This window comes from Pipistrellus kuhlii, unplaced genomic scaffold (genome assembly GCF_014108245.1).
Source record: "Pipistrellus kuhlii isolate mPipKuh1 unplaced genomic scaffold, mPipKuh1.p scaffold_m20_p_2, whole genome shotgun sequence".
NCBI classification, from domain to species: Eukaryota; Metazoa; Chordata; class Mammalia; order Chiroptera; family Vespertilionidae; genus Pipistrellus; species Pipistrellus kuhlii.
This window is the reverse complement of record NW_023425515.1, coordinates 47,904,919-47,926,955: the sequence shown is the minus strand read 5'-3', so window position 1 is coordinate 47,926,955 and position 22,037 is coordinate 47,904,919. Positions and strand designations below refer to the sequence as shown.

The following is a 22,037-nucleotide window of genomic DNA, read 5'->3' as shown; positions in this document are numbered from 1 at the left end:
ACAGCTCACAAATGAAAGAAATGGAGGAAGGAAATTCTATGAATAGAGGATATCAAGTACAAAGGCTATGAAGGAAAACCAAGTTTGATGTGTTTAATGAAGAGAAAGCAGAAAAGTGTTGTAAGTGCAATAAGATTTAATAAGCTAGGTCCAAGAATGAATCCAGTGAAGGTATAATAGGCAGAGATCACACTTAGGCCTTTTTTTGTTTTTTAATATATTTTATTGATTTTTTACAGAGAGGGAGAGGGATAGAGAGGTAGAAACATCGATTAGAGAGAAACATCAATCAGCTGTCTCTTGCGTAACCAAGGTACATGCCCTTGACCAGAATCGAACCCGGGACCTTTCAGTCCGCAGGCCGACGCTCTATCCACTGAGCCAAACCGGTTTCGGCTCATAGGCTTTTTTTTTTAAAACAATATACAAATCTATTACCAGATTGTAGATACAAAATAATTAGCCATTTATGTGCAATAAACATTAACATTTCAAGAAAAAGGATTTTAAATATAATAATATTACCAAAACGGCACTAACAGTATATCACAAAAGTTGCAGAAAATAGTAACAATCTGCAAATAACAGGATTACTTCTATTATATTCTAAAATATTTTTTTCTGCCGAAACCGGTTTGGCTCAGTGGATAGAGCATCAGCCTGTGGACTGAAAGGTGTCAGGTTTGATTCTGGTCAAGGGCATGTACCTTGGTTGCGGGTACATCCCCAGTAGGGGGCGTGCAAGAGGCAGCTGATCGATGACTCTCTCATCGATTTTTCTATCTCTCCCCCTTCCTCTCTGTAAAAAAAAAAAAAAAAAAAAATCAATATATTTAAAAAAATAAAAAATAAATAAAATATTTTTTTCTTCTGGTTCTATTTTTATTCATCAGTTTATATTGTTTATTATATTCCACAAATGAATGCGATCATGTGACATGTATCTTTCTCTGACTGGCTTATTCACTTGGCATAATGCTCTCTAGGTCCGTCCATGCTGTTGCAAATGGTAAGAGTTCCTTTTTTTATAACAGCAAAGTATTCCATTGTGTAGATGTACCAGTTTTTTAATCCATTCATCTGCTGATGGGCACTTAGGCCAGTGGTGGGCAAACTCATTAGTCAACAGAGCCAAATATCAACAGTACAATGATTGAAATTTCTTTTGATAGCCACATTTTTTAAACTTAAACTTCTTCTAATGCCACTTCTTCAAAATAGACTCGCCCAGGCTGTGGTATTTTGTGGAAGAGCCACACTCAAGGGGTGGGTCAAAGAGCTGCAGTTTGCTGACCACTGACTTAGGTTATTTCCAAATAATAGCTATTGTAAATTGTGCTGCTATGAATATAGGGGTACATATATAATATATCCTTTCTGATTTCTTGGGATATATTAGTAGAAGTGGGATTACTGGGTCAAATGGAAGTTCTATTTTTTAATGTTCTGAGGAAATTCCATAGTTTTCCACAGTGGCTGCACCAGTCTGCATTCCCACCAGCAGTGCACAAGGGTTCCTTTTTCTCCATATCCTCTCCACACTTGTCATTTGTTGATTTATGATAGCCATTCTGACAGATGTGAGATGGTGCTTCATTGTTTTGATTTCTATCTCTTGGATGATTAGTGACTTTGAGAATGTTTTCATATGTCTCTTGGTCTTCTGTATGTCCTCTTTTGAAAAGTGTCTGTTTAGGTCCTTTGCCCATTTTTTGATTGGATTGTTTACCTTCCTTTTGTTAAGTTGTATGAGTTCCCTGTAAATTCTGGAAATTAAACCCTTATTAGAGATAACATTGGCAAATATGTTCTCTCACACAATGGAGTTTCCTGTTGTTTTGTTGATTTCTTTTGCTGTGCAGAAGCTTTTTATTTTAATGTAGTACCATTTGTTTATTTTCTCCTTAGTTTCCATGGTCCTAGGAGCTATATCGGAAAAGATATTGCTATGACATATGTCTGTAATTTTGTTGCTTATAGAGTCTTCAAAGATTTTTATGGTTTCTCATCGTACATTTAAGTCTTTTATCCATTTTAAGCTTATTTTTGTGTATGGTGTTAGTTGGTGGTCTAGTTTCATTTTTTTGCATGTATCTGTCCAATTTTCCCAATACCATTTATTGAAGAGATACATACTTTTTTTGACCCTGGTAAAGGCATTTGAATTTTATACAAAAGGCAGTCAATACCCTGGTCGGTGTGGCTAAGTGCTTAAACTTAGGTCATGGTTTGATTCCCAGTCAGAGCACATGCCTGGGTTGCAGGCTCGATCCCGTTTGGGGTGTGCAGGAAGCAGCTGATTAATGATTCTCTGTCATCACTGATGTTCCTGTGTCCCCCCCCCCCCCATCTCTCTCTTCCTTTCTCTCTGAAGTCAATAAAAATATGTATCTTTTTAAAAGGGCCAGTGGACCACGGTAGCAGTCAGCATCTGTGCGATGCTGCAGGTTGCCGAGGACCAAACTAGAGGGGGTCAGACCTGCATTGCCACCATCGGTCCTTCATCCAGATATCATTGCTGGCATGTACATATAAGGAACTATTTGACATTGAAACTGGGTCTCAGAACTGTTGAACACTGAAATTGGGACCCAAACGTTTTTTGCTATTATATGTTAATTTCTAGTCTGCAGTTGCAACATTTTTCAAAGAAAAGAAATGGGGGGGAAAATAGTTATAGAGATAAAGAACCATTGAATAGACTGTCAAACTATAATGGGAAGGCAAGGGAGGTTGGGGGTGGAGGGCTGTAAGAGATCAACCGAAGGTCTTGTATCCATGCATATAAACATAACAAAAGGATACAAGACACGGGCGGGGGTTGGTAAAGGTACATGGGGGGGGGGGGGTAGGGGAGGCTGGGGGAGGTCAAGGGGGAAAAAATGAGACATATGTACTACTACTTGTAATCCTTCAAACAATAAAAAAAGATAAACAAAGAAACAAATAAATTTAAAAAAAATAAAAAGGCCAGTGGATAGTACCATAAAATTTTGTTAGTTTGATTTTAAAGGGAAGTGACACGATCCAATTGACATTTTAAAAATACTATAATTTTGGGCTGCTGTATGAATGCTTTCAAATGGTTAAGAACAGAAGTAAAATTAGTTATGAGGCTACTGCAGAAGCTCATGGCAACAGATCATGGAGCTTAGGCTGGAGTTCAGCAGGAGAAAGAAGTGAAGAGATTTAAGATATGCTGAAGTAGATAATTTGCTAACAGACTAAAGAGGATGGGAGAAATAGAATAAAAGATGACTCACACATTTGAGGCCTGAGCTACTTGCCTTGGATACACAGATGGTGGAGCAATGGCATCAATTACTCAACACTAATTGAGATGTGTTCCACCTCAATAAATAAATGATGGTGTCATTTAGTACAAGAACAGGTTTTTTATGTTAGTTTCTTCTCTCCACGTCTTTTTTAGGGGCAAGGGAGTCGGGGAAACAAATCAAGGATCTTTCTGCTTGCCCAGCTGGCATGGCTCAGTGGCTGAGTGTCACAGTTCGATTCCTGGTCAGGGCACATGCCCAGATTTTGGGCTTGATACCCAGTGAGGGGCGTGCAGAAGGCAGATCAATGATTCTCTCTCATTATTGATGTTTTCATCTCTCCCTCACCTTTTCTCTCTAAAATCAATGAAAATCTTTTTTTTTTTTTAAAGAATCCTTTCTGCTCAAGGTACCTTTAAGATGTATATTTACATATCTAATAAAAATATCAAGTAGACAACTAAAATATATGTCTGGACCTTAAGAAAAAAGTCATGACTAACATTGTTTGTTAAATGAATACACCACAGAATCAAAGTTGATTTTAGTTGAAAGCATTTTGGGGGAGGGATACAATTTAACTCCTACCCATGCAAAGCACAACCTCTGAGGAGATTCCTCCAAATCTCTAGGCCTTCTAAATTTTAAGATCTCAATGAGAAAAGGTAAGGCTGATTTAGGTCAAACAACTAAATAGTAAAGAATCAAGGTTAAAACATCCAAATCTTCTTACTCCTAAAGTAACATGGTTCCTACCCGACACATCACATCAAATCCCTGGATGCAGCTCAGCCTTTACAAACTATTCTAACTTCCACATACGTACACACTGGTTTGTTTTGCACATGCTATACAAGGATCCCTCCTTATTTACAGCACTGCCTCAAGAAATGTCTTCAATCTTCATCTTCCAATATCCTTTCCTTCTGTACAGGTTATAGGCTCTCTATCCTTGAACTCCACATCTCAGACTGTCTCCCATTTCCCATATTTCTTCAAAGTAATGCTTTCAAATAATTAATATTAAATTCCCTTTCTCCTACTTAAAGATCACTAAGAGGCTAACTACTGTCTGAATCAATTGTCTTCAAAGGAAGAGTGTGAACCTGCTATCTAGGGGATACACAAAACGATCCACTGGAGCATGGAAGATAAATATTAAAATTTTTATTTCTATTTGTTTAATTTCTGCAATTTTATATTTATGTATAATTTAAAATACATATAATTTTAATATATTGTACATGCATATAATGTAAATAAACATACATTTGTTGTCAACATTTTTTACTAGAGGAATCATTGGCTAAAATGACAACAGAATACTGTCCCTGGAATTGGAATTTGGGATACTACAGACACTTGAAGGAGCAGGAGATGGGCAACCCTGTTCATCTTTCTTCTTTCCAGATTAATGCAGACTGCAGATATTAAAAAGAAACTGAGGATACTTTAAGAATTAAAAAAGAAAAAAATCCTGAGATAATCCTAGAAGAGTCTAATTAATAGTTTTTTTCCTCTTCTTCCCACTACACCAAGAAATGGAAAGTTTGGCTGTAAAAAAATCACACTAATTATAGTCAGTAAAGCCTATCATTTAATGCTTGTTTACTGTGCGTTACAATGATATACTCCACACTAAACGCCTACGTGGTTACTTGATTTTAGTATTAAATACAACTTGTAAGATACATGACATTTTCCACGGCTGCCCGGGATGTAAACAATATTCCTATGTTTGGAGAATCCAATAGTTAATGAAACAGAGTTCTCTCCTTACCAGAATATACTTGCTTTCCCAGTCTCTCTTGCAGTGAGGAGCATAGGCACATGATCTACGTTTCCCCAAGCCAAAAAATCCTCCACTAACCTTAAACTCAAAGCACAGAGGTAACAATACACCCCAATTTCCAGAAGTGCTCGCAAAAGTTCCGGTGCTGGCCGCACAGTATTCATTATACTGGTGTTGGTGGTCCAAGTTTGGATGTCTATTCCAAGTGGCAGCTTTAGTGTTATCTTCCAAGGACAAGCCCTGTCACATGATTTTGGAAATTGCTCCTAGTTACCTTCCTTCCAGCCTGGTTCTCCACCCTCCCAGAGATTTCTGTGGATTACTCATAACCACAGCTGGTTTCTGTTGCTTGTAACTAAGAACCCTAACTATACAGGCTCAATTTTCATAGTTTATTTTTCATGTAATTTGGTTATCTACTTGTAATTTTAACAACACAGTTCTTTAGGGACACTATCTTTAAAACAAACAAATCAATTTTTCAAGTATTAATTCTATACTGAAGTGTCCAATTTTGCAAAATAAAGTATATATTTTACATCTTTAATTGAATAAGATTTTTGGCTTGCCTAATCAAGAACTGTAGGATATGAAAAATTGTTGTCTTCCTAAATGAATTTTAGAGTAAAGTAGCAAAAGTCTAAGAAATTATTTCTTCACTGGAGGTTCCTAGACTATCTGCCCTAGAACTACCAGACTTCTTGTTAAAAAAGGAAGTTTAGATCCAAGATGGCTGCACAGGTAAACACCTAACCGCAGCCGCACACAACAATTTCAATAAAATACAACTAAAATATAAAATGGACATTACCCAGAACTACAGGAAAGTCGACTGACTGGAAATTCTACAACGAGAAGCAAGGAGAAAACCAGAAGGAAGAGCGGAGGAGCTGGAAAAGCCTAAGGTACGGAGACACGCGGCGCGAGCCGAGAGGACGGAGCCAGAGAGGAGGGGCGGCTGAGTGCCTGGCTGGCGTTCCCTAGTGGGAAGGAGATAAAAGCTCCGACTGTGCTGTACCCCAGACCCGACAGCGCTAAACCCCAGTTCTACGCCAGACCCTGGGAACCCAGGCTCAAACAGAGGGAGCCTGGGCTGTGAGGCGGAATCCCAGGTAAAAGGCGAAAGGAGGTCCTGGAGGCGCGCACATTGCGCGCAGAGGACAGACTGCTAACTCTGCTGCTAAATTGCCCTAGCGGGAAGGAGACAAAGGCTCCGGAGTGTGCTGAGCCCCAGTTCCAACTGCTCTGAACCCCAGTTCTAGGCCAGACCCCGGGGACCCAGGCTCAAACAGAGGGAGACTAGGCTGGAAGGCGGAATCCCGGGGGAACAGTGAAAGGAGGTCCTGGAGGCGCGCACACTGTGCGCAGAGAAGGACGGTTGGCTGTGCCTCGGGATTGAGACAAAAGCGGGAAGGAGACAAAAACTCCAGACTGCTCTGAACGCCACTTCCAACTCCACTTCCAACTGAACTGAACCCCAGTTCCGGGCTCATTGGGGGAGAGACTAAACTGTTTGGTAGCAGGCGAAGCTCAAGAGCACCTCACTCTCAGAGGTGCTTGCAGCAAGTACTGAAGGACCCTGAGGAATAATGAGACTCAGGAGCTGCATAGAGCATGGCTGACGGAAGCCAAGCCTGTAGGCTCCATCCTGAAACTCTGCCCCATCAGGGAAGCTACAAAAATGCCCAGACAAGGAAATAGATCACAAACGAAAGAAATGGAGGACAAAAGTGACTGGATATAGAGTTCAAAACCACACTTATAATGTTGTTCAAGAATCTCCTAGAAAAGGCCGATAAAAGAGACCTATTAAGAGATGAAAAGGGATCAACTAAAAATAATAAGGGATCAACACGAAATAAAAAATGCATTGTCTGAAATAAAAAATATCATACAGAGTCTTAAAAACAGAATGGAAGATTGCAAGAATCAAGTCAAAGATTTGGAACATAAAGAGCCAGAAGACACTCCTCCGCAGAAGCAAGAAGGCAAGAGAATCCAGAAAGTTGAAGATAATGTAAGAAACCTCTGGGACAACTTCAAGTGAACCAACATCAGAATTATGGAGGTCCCAGAAGATGAGAGAGAGCAAGATACCAAAAACATACTGAAAAAAATAGTGACAGAAAACTTCCCCCACCTGGTAAAAGAATTAGACTTACAAGTCCAGGAAGCTCACAGAACTCCAAACAAAAGGAATCTAAAGAAAACCACACCAAGACACATCATAATTAAAATTCCAAGAACAAAAGACAAAGAGAATATTTAAAGCAGCAAGAGCAAAGCAGGTAGTTACCTATAAAGGAGCACCTATACGATTGTCAGCTGATTTCTCAACAGAAACCATGCATGCCAGACGGGAATGGCAAGAAATAGTCAAGGTGATGACTAGCAAGAACCTACAGCCAAAAATAATCTACCCAGCAAAGCTATCACTCAGAATCAAAGGCCAGATAAAGAGCTTCACAAAAAAAAAAAAGCTAAAGGAGTTCATCAACACCAAACCAGAATTATATGAATTGCTGAAGGGTGTTCTTTCGGAAGAGAAAGTAAATAAAGATAAAAACTATGAACAACAAATACGTAACTATCAACAAGTGAATCTAAAAACCAAGGAAATTAAAAAAAAATCTGATGAACAATATTAACTGGTGAATATAATAGAATCAGAGGTATGGAAGGGGAGTGAACTGACGATTCTTGGGGAAAAGGGGAGAGGGGGATGTGGGAAGAGACTGAACAAAAACTGTGCACCTATGGATGAGGTGGGGAAAGGGCAGAGGGTGGGGTGGGAACCTGGTGGAAGGGTGCAACGAAGGGGGGGGGGGGAAGAGGAACATCTGTAATAATATGAACAATAAAGATTAAAAAATAAATAAGTAGTAAATAAATAAATCATTTAAAAAAAATAATAATAAAAAATAAAAATAAATAAAAAAGGAAGTTTATGCACCCGGTCTCCTATCTCCCCAATTAGACTCTCTAGGGTCTGGAACCAGGAATGTACTTTAAATAAAAAAAAAAAGTGCCACAAGTGATTTTATGCATACTAAATTTTGAAAATTAAGCTTCATTTGTCACTTGATAATATATGGCCAGAAATCACAAAGTTATTAAATTAGAAAAAGCATCACATAGTTATCAAGCTAAGATTTTCCTCAGGCAACTAAGACTTGCATAATTATCCATTATAAATATTCAATACGTATGGAAAGCCAAATTCACTGTGAGTTTAAAATTTTTTTCTTCTATCGGGTCTAGTAATAATTAATGTCGTTTTTAAACATTCGTAAAATCTTGCTTGGCGTTGACTTGTATTGACGTAACCTTCAAACACGTGGTATCTACAGTACGTGTGAAGTGCAATTAACAAGTTTTGCTTGAAAAAGTTTGTGTTTGGTTTGGTTTTTGCTGCAAAACTAGGGCTAAGAAGATGGCAGATGAAGAGCATATTCGGCACTGCATGCTTTACGAGTTAGGAAGAAAAGCAAGTGAGGCTGCAAAAAACATCTGTAGTGCTCTTGGTCAAGATGCAGTTAGCACCAGAAAATGCCAGCGTTGGTTTGAGAAATTTCGCGAGGGAAATTTTTTGTTAGATGACAAGAGTGGTCGAGGCCGTGTGTCCAATTTTGATCAAGAAACTCTTCACACTCTTTTGGTGCAAAATCCTCAAATTACCCAACAAGAGCTTGCGACAACTTTAAATTGTTCACAAAAAACAATTTCCAATCAATTGCGTGCACTTGGCAAAGTCCAAAAGTTTGGGAAATGGGTTCCTCATGAGTTGACCGACAACAACCGTAATCAAAGAGTCACAATTTGCAGTTCGCTCCTCTCTCGTCAAAACCGTTTGCCGTTTTTAGAGCAAATTGTTACCGGAGATGAAAAGTGGGTGCTGTACGTTAATTTGAAAAGGCAGCCTCAATGGTTGGACAAAAATGAGGCTCCGCAGCCCACGCCAAAACCTGACTTGCATGCGAAAAAAGTGATGATGTGTGTTTGGTGGAATTTTAAAGGAATTCTTCATTATGAACTTTTACCATCTAACCAAACCATTACAAGTGCAGTGTATAGTGCCCAATTGGAAAGGTTAGCCCAAGCTTTACGAGAAAAAGAACCCGTGCTGATTAATCGGAAGGGCGTAATTCTTCACCACGATAACGCACGACCACATACTGCAAGAATCACTGCTGAAAAACTGCGCCAGTTGGAATGGGAAGTTCTCCCTCAACCTGCATATTCTCCTGATATTGCCCTTTCCAATTACCATTTGTTTCGTTCTTTGCAAAACTTTCTTCTTGGAAAAAAATTTAATATTGAAGAATGCCTCAAAAATACATTGACCGAATTTTTTGCATCAAAATCACAAGAATTTTACAACAGAGGGATTAAAATGCTTCCTGAGCGTTGGGCACAAGTAGTAGAAAACAATGGCAACTATATTGTTGATTAAATTTTGTTGTATTGTTTAAATAAATTCGATTTAAAAAAGTATTAGAAAACGACGTTAATTATTACTAGACCTAATATTAAAAAATCAAGGTCTTATTTTGAAAAACTTCAAAGACTTAAAAATTCTCATTGCCACTGGTTACATGTTTGGGGATTGACTCTTAGTACATGTAAATCCTCTCATCCTTTATAACACCAATTAAAGAGGGTCTGAAAGCCTGACTTTTTGACATCAAAAGGAGGCCTGTTCACTGTTATTATCCTTGAGAAGTTCTGACTGAATTCGACCATGATTGAAGCCCCCAGGGCCCCCATTAAACCCAGTCACACAAAAGTCAGTTGTCATTATTTCCAAAGCTAAGAAAGTGAATAGGCATTTCATCATTTTCTGTTTCCCCCTTCTTATTCACCCATTCATCCAATGTACATAACATACATTCAATAAATACTCAGAGGACTGGCATTGTACCAGCTGTTGTACAATAAAAAGAGAGCAAGAGAGAACCCTTTAGTAGGAAGAATCTAAAAATGGCCCCCCCAACATTGTCTACCCTAATCCCTGGGCTGTGGATATGAAATATATTTTGATTATGTTTCTTATGAGACAGAAGAGATTTTGCAGATATAATTAAGAATACTAATCTATCCTGGCTCATGAGGCTCAGTTGTGTCATCCCATGCACCAAGAGGTCACTAGTTAGATTCCCAGTCAGGGCACATGCTGGGTTGTGGGCTCCATCCCCAGTAGGGGGCATGTGGAAAGCAACCAATTAATGTGTCCCTCTCAGATCTCTCTCTCTCTCTCTCTCTCTCTCTCTCTCTCTCTCTCTCTTCCCCCCCCCCCCTTGCCCATTTCCTCGTTACTTCAACTCTCTCTAAAAATCAATGGAAAAATATCCTCAGGTGAGGATTAACAACAACAAAATGTAAAGAAATATCTGAAATATTTAGGATTAGTTTATTATTCTAAAACTAGAGGCCTGGTGCACAAAATTCGTGCACAGAAAGGGGGGTCCCCTCAGCCCAGCCTGCACCCTCTCCAATCCGGGACCCCTCGGGGGATGTCCAACAAGATCAGGCCTCAACTGGTAGTCTGACATCCCTCACACAATCTGGGACTACTGGCTCCTAACTGCTCACCTGCCTGATCAACCCTAACTGCCCGCCCCCGCCAGCCTGAACACCTCTAACTGCCCGCCCCTGCCAGCCTGAACACCTCTAACTGCCTCTACCTGCCAGACTGATCGTCCCTAACTGCCGCCCCCTCCCCCCCACCCCCGCCCTCACCCCACCCCAGCCGGCCTGGTTGCCCCATGCAACCTGCTGTTCGGTCATTTAGTTATCCCTCACTAACCCCCCTGCTGCCTGGTCACCCCAGGAAGCCTGTTGTTTGGTCATTACTGTTACTGTGATGGCATCCTGGACCATTTGCATATTACTCTATTATTAGTATAGATTAGTAGCACTGCATTTAATATTGCTGGTTACTTCAAGAACTCAAAATAATGTTGTGTGAAATGACATACCATATTTTTTCCCCATGCTTGGATGAATAACTTTTATAAACAAACGGGGGGGAAATGAATATTTGTTACTACTTAAATGGAGCATTTTTTAAAAAGTAGTATTTCATGTTATAATGTGAGATATTAACCACCCAGCCCCCAAACAGTATAAGGAAATGAACCCCAGAAAATCCTTGGGCCCAACACTGTTGTCATTCTTCTAATCTCAATACTGAGTTTGTGGTGATTGACTCATCTTCATATCCCTCCTAAAGGCATCATCCTATTTACTCTTCCTATTTAAAAAACAATGCCAATACAGTTTAGTTTAGATTTTTCCTCCTGAAACATAAATTTAAATCTTATTTCAGATGCTTTTATACCCAATAGTGATGATCTTCCCATGATCCCTGTCTCTCTTTAGTAAGTGTTCCGGTATGTATGTATGCTGTGTTGCAGAAGGGGTTGGGGTTGAGGGGGGAAGGAGGAGAGGACAGTAAGTAACAAGTCTGTGGATGAAAATATATGAGAGCCAAAGGATTTCATATTTCAAATGGGAGATAAAATGATAAGAAAGTTATAAATGTTGTTTCCTGAGATGTGTTCTTAGCATCCCACATTTCAATTCAATATGCATATAACCATAGAAACTGTGTTACAAAAAGTAGTATTATATATAATATATCCATACTTTTGACAGATATAGGCAAGCTGGGAGGAGTTAGATTACAGAAAAACAACAGTATAAACCTTACAGAAACTTATTTGGTTTGATCTTCCCTAATGGTTGGTCATATGAAACCATAGATCTGTATTAAAATAAGCATGAAAATACAGAGGTGGCCAAAAGTAGGACAGTTCTGAGTATGTGAAACACAGAGATTTTTGTATTATTATATATTACTGTATTATTTATTTGTATTTATTTACAACTGTAAAATTACTTTTGCCCTCCTCTGTATAGGGTGAAATTTCTAAGAAAATTTCAAGCCTTCAAATTTCAAATTCCCTACGGAGGCAACTTAAAACTCTGCACCCAGACCTTTGAGGTTAGAGGTACTTCTTTAAAATTTTATGTGGTTAATACATACACACACTGTTTAGAGAGATATATGTGGGAAATCAAAAAGATGAGAAGACCAGTGGGTACAAAGTAAAGACAACTCAGGTACCGTTGGTATAAATCCAAGCTAAATAACCCTTCTGAAGGACAATTTCACAATCTATATAAAAACACTAAAATTGTAATTAAATACCTTTTACACTTTTAGGAATTTATCCTAAGGAAATAATTAGACAAGTCTGCCGAGACATACATACTAGGCTATTCTCAGCAATATCATGTGTAATAGTGAAAGTTAAAAATCCCAATGTGCATCAATAGGGTAAATTAAATGTTATTTATTCAGTGAACTACTACTGAAAATTATGCTGATCTCTATTTTCTGATATTGTCTCTCATGTAATAAAAAGATTTGATGACAAAACAGCCTCTGTATGATCTTATTTTATAATTTTAAAAAGTGAGGATATGTATATTAATAAAGAATTTTTGGAAGATTTCAAGCCAGTGTTTACTACTAGTTATCTCTGGTATCTAAAATTATGAATGATCTTCAGTGTCTTCTTTATAACTTTCTAAACTATACTGAGCATGTACAACTCTTAATATCAGAAAAAATGACTTTTAAAGACTACTAAACTGAACCAGTCTGATTAATCAAATAAAATTAGTTTTGTTGTTTTCTACTCTTTCCTCATTTCTAAGGCTCCTAAAAGACTCTTTCTGATTTGAACACATAACACTCAGTGGATGGTAAAGGTGCCAAATATACACTTAATGCTTCTATTAACAAAGATGACATGCTTAAATGGCAGTCACTGCTAATAAGATTTTATTTCTAAAAGAAAAAATTATATATCACCCTAAGATGGATCTTGTAATTGTGATTGAGCCCCCATTTGTTGCTACCTCCTCCCTTTGCCTCTCCCTTCTCAACTACTATTTAACAACGTTTTCAGCTATTGTTACCATGGTGGCTCACTGTATTCATGGATATAGAAAAACAATTCCAAAAGAAGTAAGATTATGTACAGTAGTAATACAGAAGAAAATTTCAATTCTATTCAAGGCAGTATGCCCCGCCATCACTGTCCGATATAACTTTCTGTGATGATAAAAGAGTTCTATTATCTATGCTGTTCAATATGACACACGTGGCTATTAAGCACTTGAAATGTGGCTAGTGCTACTGAAGAACCAAATTGTTAAATTTTAATTTATTTTAATAACCATCTGTGGCTAGTAGCTACCATATTGGATAGCATTGTTCTAGAAAAATTCACGTATATCTACTGTACTTATTACAAAATATACATAAATAGTATTCCAAGAAAAATATGATTTCCTCTTAAGACCTGACACTACAGTCAGTACATATTTCCAAGACTGACGAACCCATAATTTTGTGGGTTATAAACTGCTTCCTTAAAAAATTTAATGGCCTTTTAGCAATTTTTTTTTTTTTTTTTTAACCTAGGAAATAAGTATCCATTTGTTCCAAGTCTCAATTCTCATGGCTTTAACAGAATTGCATTACCTTGTCTCACCACTACAACTCAATTTTCCTTTCTTTGTGTGCAACCTTAGCCTTCCCCTTCTGCCTTCAACTATAGGCTTTCCCCCAAAGCTAAGCCTTTGTTTTCTTGTTTTCTGTCTGCCATTCAAAAGAAATTTCTTACAGCTTCAATTTAGACCCTTACACTTGCCTGCCTTCTGTGAAACCACCACCTCACTATATAATCTTCAATTGTTTTTTGTTTCTTGTGTGTGCTAATGCTTTACAAACTTCTGAATCATTCTGATGATATCAAATATTTATAAAGTTTGAGTTCAGCAAGACCTTACAGAAATCCACTCTATTCCCACCTCCGCACATTAGTTACAATAACTCCAGTTATTGTCGACAATAAGGACATTCCATTTGTTGTTAGGATCTCCATATAATCTTAAACATATTTAACCTTTTTGAGACTGCTACTTCTCATGTGTAAAATAATTTAGAGTATTATGATTCGTTTGGTTTTCAGGATTCTCAGAATTCTAGTACAGGCCTAGTTATGAAACAGGCTAATTCCTCTTTTTGCCTTTTTAAATAAATGAATATTCCATGGTTGTCAGTGACCAGCTTTTCCACTCTCTACATTCTTTCTCCAAGTATCTTATAAACTATTATGACTCTCTCAAATTTATGCTGGAGCCCTAACTTTAAAGCTCCAGATTTAAATCTTTATTTCTTGTACATGATTAACTAGATGTGCTACCACCAGCCCTTTAAAGAAAACATGCAAACCAAATAAATTATGTGTATGTGTACCAAACTTCTTTGTCAGTATGGCTTGTGATAAAAAACAAGTTTTAGGATCAGATGTACCTGAATTTGAATCCCAGCTCTGTCATTTATTAGCTGAGAATAACCACCTTGATCAGATTAATCTTGTCTCCATTTTTATGTACTTATAATTCATATGGTTTTTATATGTGCATGTTTTATATGTACAGCTTAGTATAATACCTAGAACACGCTAATAGCTCAATAAATGTTAGCTACTATTATTATCAGTAGCATTACCATGTTTCCTAGTCATCCAGGTTCTAATAGCTCAGTAATCTTTGACAGATTCTGTTTGTTTTGTTTTTTAATCAATTCAATCAGCATTTGTATACTTTTTTCTTAAAAAAAAATTTTTTTTTTATTGGTTTCAGAGAGGAAGGGAAAGGGAGAGAGATAGAAGAATCAATGCAGAGAGGGAATCACTGATTGGCTGCCTCCTGCACACCCCACACCGGGATCAAGCCCACAACCCAGGTATATAGCCTGACCAGGAATCGAACCATGATCTCTTGGCCCACAGATCCATGCTCAACCACTCAGACACACAGGCTGGGCCTATTTTCTGACACAATCTGTTTTTCATTCCCAAATAGATTAGGATTATCATCACAGACGTCTAACCAGATTACTAGATTTTATGTTTAAAGAGTAGAACCTCTTCTATTTTTATTTCAATATATTACCTAGCATATGCCTAATACATAAAAGTTTCACTATTATTAGATAACTCATGTAATCTTTACATCTATTTATTCATTCCTCCATTGACCCCTTAAATCTTTGAGGGCAGGAGGTGTCATGGTCCTTCTCTGTACAAAACCCCTTAGTCTATAAATGTTTGCTGAATAAATGAATGTTGACTAGCCTCACTCCAAACCTATCATCAATCCAGCTACTGAATATGCGAAAGATAGGTCTTACATTCTCTGATCCAAAGATTCATACAGATCCAAAGATACCAACACTATCATCAGAACCATCTTTTGGCTCTGCTTTCCACTTATTGGCAAGTTCCAGGATCACATTCTATTCTCTCAGCATCCACAGGCTTTAAAGTAGGGGTGTCGAACTCAATCAGAAAAGGGGCCAAAATCTAAAATCCAGCCTAAATCGCGGGCCGAATGGTTTACTGAACAGTCATAAACTGTCATTGTGATGGAAACGCAGCGGAGTGCAGTGATGACAGCGCGGTGCGGGCCACATTGCAAGGCCTGGCAGGACGGATTTGGCCCGCAGGCCTTGTGTTTGACACATGTGCTTTAAAGCATGGCTTTTTCTCAATAGTGTGAATAAAAAATTCTGAATTAGCACTCATGTGTGCTGACTGGAAAAGATGCCCTTCTCTGAATAATCACTGTGGACAGAGGGACGGACAACACTGATTGGCTAGGCCTGAGTTAAGTGCACATCCTTGTGTCAGGGTGGGATCTATGTAACTGAGAGGGGTGGCTCCCTAGGAAAAGTGGAGTACTGTATTGTTATCAGAGGAAAGGGGAATGTATGGCAAAATTAACTGATGTGCCCTAGACTCTAAGACTTTTTGCATGTCCACCAGTGCCTGGAAAGGCTATCCTTTTCATTTCTGCTTACCCAAATCTAAGCTACGTCATTTCTGCCCCCAAAAGTCTTCTGTGATTTTTTCTAAGATTTTCCTTGTTTACTGAATCGAGTCACTCATTCCAAGTAAAGATCTCCCTTTTTCTAAAGCTCTTCTTTTTTAAACAAACAGGAGAGAACCTCCAAAAAAGGTTCCACGATGAATTCTAATCATGTCGATTTATAAATGGTATGGGTAATGCGTGCTGTTTCTTGGGATAAAAACTCTTGAAGGACAGCAGCTCTACCAGATACATTCTATATATTATCAAAGAACTGTGTGGCAGGATTAAAATAATTTTCTTGGCTTAAAATTTCCCATAGGGTCTAAACAAAACACTTTAGCTAATAGTTGGGGCTAACTTCAACTAAGTACCTGTTTTAACAGATAAGACTATGGTTTTGGAATTACCTCAAACTAGGCTCAAATCCTAGCTAATATCACCTTCCCTGGCCTTTAGCTAAAGATCTTTGAGCAAATTATTTTCTCTCTCCAAACCTTGGTTTCACTACCTGTAAAAACAGGAATGGTAATACCTTTCTGTACATAAAAGAGCTATATGATATAGTGGAAAGAATTAGATGGACCCAGGCTGACATTCTACCACTAATACTAGCTAATATGACTTGCGATTCCTCATCTGTAAATGCTGAGGAAATGCTCATATGCAATAATATTTAATCCACTGGTTATCAATCATTTAACAAGGCAATGTATTTTAAAACACCTACCTAACACATTGAATAGCAAACACTGAAAACTCAATAAATGATGTTTATTCACATCAAACTATATGATTAAAAATAATAATTCAGTGTTTTTGTACCAAAGCTTTTTTTTTTTAAATATATTTTTATTGATTTTTTACAGAGAGGAAGAGAAAGGGATAGAGAGTTAGAAACATCGATGAGAACCATTGATCAGCTGCCTCCTGCACACCTCCCACTGGGGATGTGCCCGCAACCAAGGTACATGCCCCTGACCAGAGTCGAACCTGGGAACCCTTCAGTACACAGGCCGATGCTCTATCCACTGAGCTAAACCGGTTTTGGCCCAAAGCTTTCTTATACTTAATACATGGTATTTCTAACATATTAAAATGAATTTAGCCTAATAGGTTAGAAAATATCCTTCAGGCTTTTTCCCCCCTTTTTTATACTTTTTGATCAGATAAATGTCAACCATCAAAAATTGTGGTTTATGTATAAACTATTAAAATATTAAAATAATAAATATGGATGATAAATTAAAAATTCAGAGCACAAAGAAAAATTCACTGGGATTACTTATTGGTCTTCATACATACCCTTGGGTTTTGTTAAAATATTTTCTAAAGGCAAAAACACTTTGGTCTTACAATTATTTCAAAGCAAGTAAGAGAATGAACTAGATAAACTCCTGTCATCAACTTGTTCTTTAGCTTCAGGCTTAATGTAGTAATATGAAATGACTCATGCCAATATGAAATCGCTATGCTAACCATCTCCTGAACACAATCAGATATGAGATACAAATGATCATTTTAGATGTTATCTATCAGAATACGTGCAAAAGGCAAGTGGCTGTTTATATTAACCTTAGCAATAGTTTAACTTCCATGTCATTCACTAAAAAATACAAACTACATTCAGTACAACTGTTTCCAGAAAGAGATTTGATACGTAGGCATTTGATTTCTTCTATTTTACACTAGAGCAAAAGTTTCTTTGGAAAGAAGTTTCCTGAAGTAGCTTAACATTCTGTTTCTCTTCCTATCGTGAATGAATCATAAGTAATATTTACCAGTCTTTAATGAGTGCACAAACATAAGAAAGGTGTTAGTTGGAGATTTTAAAATAAAGATAAGTAAAATAAGGCAAATAAAATGGAAGAAACATTCTTTGGTCGCAAAACATTATATGGAAATAAAATATTTAACTACCCCATACTATACAAACTTGAGTGATTTTTTTTCCTCCTTTGTATTTGTGCAAAACATGAATAGACTGTTTTTAACCCACCCCCCTGAGGAAGTTATATTTTAAACACAAGAGAAGAATAATGTGGTGAACACCTCAGTCACCCAGACACTGTTCTCTCCCAAGTATGAAAATCTTAAATCCTTATCTTTCCTGTGTTCAAAAGTACCTACAAAGCAAAATAGTGCTTGTTTTTAAACGCATTAAATACAGATATGATAGGCACCCTATGTATCTTTTCAAAGTCTTCTTCTTTCAAAGTTTTCGGGGGGGGGGGGGCCGGGCATGAGGACAGTGGGGGCATAAGTAATGGGAGTCTGAAGGTGGGCTCTCGTTATTTTTACAAGCGCACATGGAAACTCAATTAGATGAAGGAGGCGATAAAGTACAGTTACAGCGTTCGGGTTCCCACGGAAAAACAACTCAAACCAACGCCAGCAGCGCTGAGATCAAAGATTCCAGATAGTGCGCCGACCCACAAGGCTGAGATCTAATTAGGAGCGCGCTACAACCCCAAATCTCGGCAAAGTCAATTTTTTTAAAAAGATTTAAAAAAATATTTTATTGATTTCTTATAGAGAGGAAAGGAGAGGGACAGAGAGTTAGAAACATCAATAAGAGAGAAACATCGACCAGCTGCCTCCTGCACACACCCCACTGGGGATGTGCCCGCAACCAAGGCACACGCCCCGGACCGGAATCGAACCCGGGACCTCTCAGTCCGCAGGCCGACGCTCTCGCCAGAGCCAAACGGATCAGGGCGGCAAAGTCAATTTACTAGCTAGACTCCCAAATCCGCAGGGGCCTGCAGAACCCGGGGCTTGGCACCTAACTTCCCCCGGAGATGCTGGCGTCCGCCGCGCCCCGCGCTCGGGGCCGGCCCGCGGAGCCGGGAGCCGGGCGGGTCGGGGCAGCCGCCTTCCCCCCGTTACCCGGGTCCCGGTGACCACCCTCGCGTCCTCCCCGCACGGGCCGGGCGGCTCCGGCCGCGCCCAGGGCCTCCGCCGGCAGGAATGCCTCCCGGGGCCCCGCTCACCCGCGCGGGTGGTGTCCGTCAGGTCGTGGTTGGCCGCTCCCCGGGGAAACTCCCTCAGCTTCCGGCCGCTCAGGCTCAGCACCCCGGTGACCGCCGCCTCCTCCAGCGCCCGGTCGAGGGAGCGGCTCCACGAGCCCGGGCCGGGACCGGGACAGGTCCCCGAGCTCGGGCCGCAGGGAACACCGGGCAGGTTGCCTCCCGACGCTCCTGGGCCCGCACAGTCTGCAGCTGCGGACATAGCGACCAAGCCCGCGGCCGCCATTTCCCAGCCAACAACTTCCCGACCAGCCGGCTCCGCGCATGCGCGGCCGGGCTGCCCGGTGGGCGGGGTCAGGGACTCCCGACCGGGCCTCTCCCTTGATGGACGGGCCGCGGGGCCCTCCACTCTGCCCGGCGCTGGCCCCCGCCCCCGCCCCCGCCCCCGCGGTTTTAAAGGGAAAAGAAAACACAGCTCTGGAGCCGCCGCCAGGAGCATTTTTAAAATGCCTCTGTAAAAACCTCTCTCTGCCTTCTTCTCTCGGTACTGGAGGATTTGAATTAAGCATTACATTAAGGCTTCTTTTCCCCCCCCCTTCTTTTTTTAAAATATGTTTTATTGATTTTTTACAGAGAGGAGAGAGGGATGGAGAGTTAGAAACATCGACCAGTTGCCTCTTGCACACCCCCTACAGGGGATGTGCCCACAACCAAGGTACTGTACATGCCCTTGACTGGAATCGAACCTGGGACCTTTCAGTCCGCAGGCGGATGCTCTATCCACTGAGCCTAACCGGTTTTGGCACATTAAGGCTTCTTAACACGGATACTGCCAGAAACGTGGGCAGTGAGAGAAGGGGGCGGGCATGAGGAAAGTAGGGGCACTCTGATCTAGACACCCATTACTCATGTCCCCCCACTTTCCTCAATTCCAGCCCCCGAAAACGTTGCGATCTAAAAAAAAAAAAAAAAAAAAAATGTCACAGCTTGTCATTCTGTAAACCAAATGATGCAAATGGAAACTTGTGGATTTAGTAACTATTATTGCCTGAGGAAAAATAAGGACTAAACTGGCTCCCAAACTCCATAGGGTCTCATTGAAAGGGTTATATAAGTATTTTAGGCCCTCCCTTGCTTTTATAAAATAGTTAACAAATATAAAACAAGCATCTTTAGTACTCGTCCTTCAGGCAAGAAGAAGAACTTTAGGCATTAAAGTCTAAAATTTCAGTCTGAAACCAAAATTGAGAACATGATCTGACCATAATCTAAATGTGGGAATCAAAGGTAGAACTAAAGAAAGTGGTAAAACACACACACACACACACACACACACACACACAATTTAGTTTCGAAAAAATGGAAAATACATTTTAAACCAATTAGATTTCACTTACAGTGCAGTGGTTAGCATATTATTTGGTTTGGGGGGTTAGGGGTTTTTGTGGGATTTTTTGTGGATTTTTTTTTTTTTTTTTTGGTACATTTAAGTCATTCCTGATAGATGATGTAAATTTCACCAACAATCAATCAAGTATTTACTGTGGGTAATCAAGTATTTTACTATATTATAATCTAATTATAGACTCCAAAGAGACCATTTAGAGAACAAGAAAAAAATATCTGAATAGGGGTGGTGTGGATAACCTATCAGAATTCAGAGAAAAGGAATCTATATCATGAATTAGTGAGGTTTTGAATCAAATCCGGATTAAGTGAGATGGGCTGGAAGGCGAGAGCAATATTCCAGATTGGGAGGATCAGCACGAACAAAACTAGATATAATTTATAATGGTTACGTGTGGAGAACATTAAGGCCAAAGGCCAAAGTTCATGTCAGAAGCAAAAGAAAATAGGGTTGGAGAGATCCTACTCATCATTCAAGGCCCAACTCTTTAATGAAACCTTGATTAGCACTTCCCTGGACTCCTAAACCTAATCAGAAGAGATTGTAAAAGTGTTTAGACACACTACCAAAGATAATTAGTAACGGCTGCTCAGAGTTGTTCTATGAACTCAAGACTACATGTTAGATTCTTCAGCAACAAATTTCATGTTCAATTATCAATGCCCTTTTATTAAGGTGACCAGACGTCCCAGTTTTTAACAATTTGTCCCGCATCCCGCGGCAGTTTAAAACAGTCCCGATTTGGGGAAAAACAAATTGGTAAAAATCGGGACTGTCCTGCCAAAAGCAGGACATCTGGTCACCTTAGCTTTTTTTTTTTTTTTTTTTTTTTTTTTTTTTTTTTAATATATTTTATTGATTTTTTACAGAGAGGAAGAGAGACGGAGAGAGGGATAGAGAGTTAGAAACATCGATGGGAGAGAAACATCGACCAGCTGCCTCTTGCACACGCCCCACTGGGGATGTGTCCGCAACCAAGGTACATTCCCTAACCGGAATCGAACCCAGGACCTTTCAGTCCACAGGCCTATGCTCTATCCACTGAGCCAAACCGGTTTGGGCTGGTCACCTTACCTTTTTATGAGCAAGGGTTACTGCAATGGCAAGTGATATATTTGTTATTCCTGGCAAATAACATTTATCCAATGGATGAATTGGTTTCTATTATTCTGGTATTCCTAAAATTTTGTTGCTCTTAGAAAGACTTCAAGCTCATTTTGTTTTTTAAAGATACAGTATTCCAACTAAAATGACTAAAAGCATAATCATATGTTCTATGCTAATGCTACACTATAAATGTACTTGTCAGATCTTTCTAAAATGCACCATTATGTCATCTATATATTTTTTAAAATATATTTTATTGATTTTTTACAGAGAGGAAGGGAGAGAGATAGAGAGCTAAAAACGTCAATGAGAGAGAAACATCGACCAGCTGCCTCCTGCATAGCCCCTGCCAGGGATGTGCCCGCAATCAATGCACATGCCCCTGGCCGGAATCGAACCCGGGACCTTCCAGTCCACAGACCGACGCTCTACCACTGAGCCAAACCGGCCCCGGCTATGTCATCTATATTTGATTACTTATTGCCTTCCACATTTACAATAAAGTCTTGACAAGTTTTCTGTAATATGACTCATTC

General features: G+C 39.4%; 1 protein-coding gene across 24 annotated transcripts in view; it reads right to left on the bottom strand.

Moving 5' to 3' along the window:
* Nucleotides 1-19,315, bottom strand: part of LRCH3 (leucine rich repeats and calponin homology domain containing 3) — a 104,846-nt gene extending 85,531 nt beyond the window's left edge. For 20 of the 24 annotated variants that reach the window (XM_045583909.1, XM_045583906.1, XM_045583912.1 and 17 more), the window contains exon 1: nucleotides 19,011-19,315. In XM_045583909.1, coding sequence (XP_045439865.1) covers nucleotides 19,011-19,272 — 262 coding nt within the window. In that variant the 5' untranslated portion in view covers nucleotides 19,273-19,315. The remainder of the gene's footprint in view (nucleotides 1-19,010) is intronic. The other 4 variants (XM_045583896.1, XM_045583902.1, XM_045583907.1 and 1 more) reach the window with 1 other exon arrangement.
* Nucleotides 19,316-22,037: the final 2,722 nt, after the last annotated feature.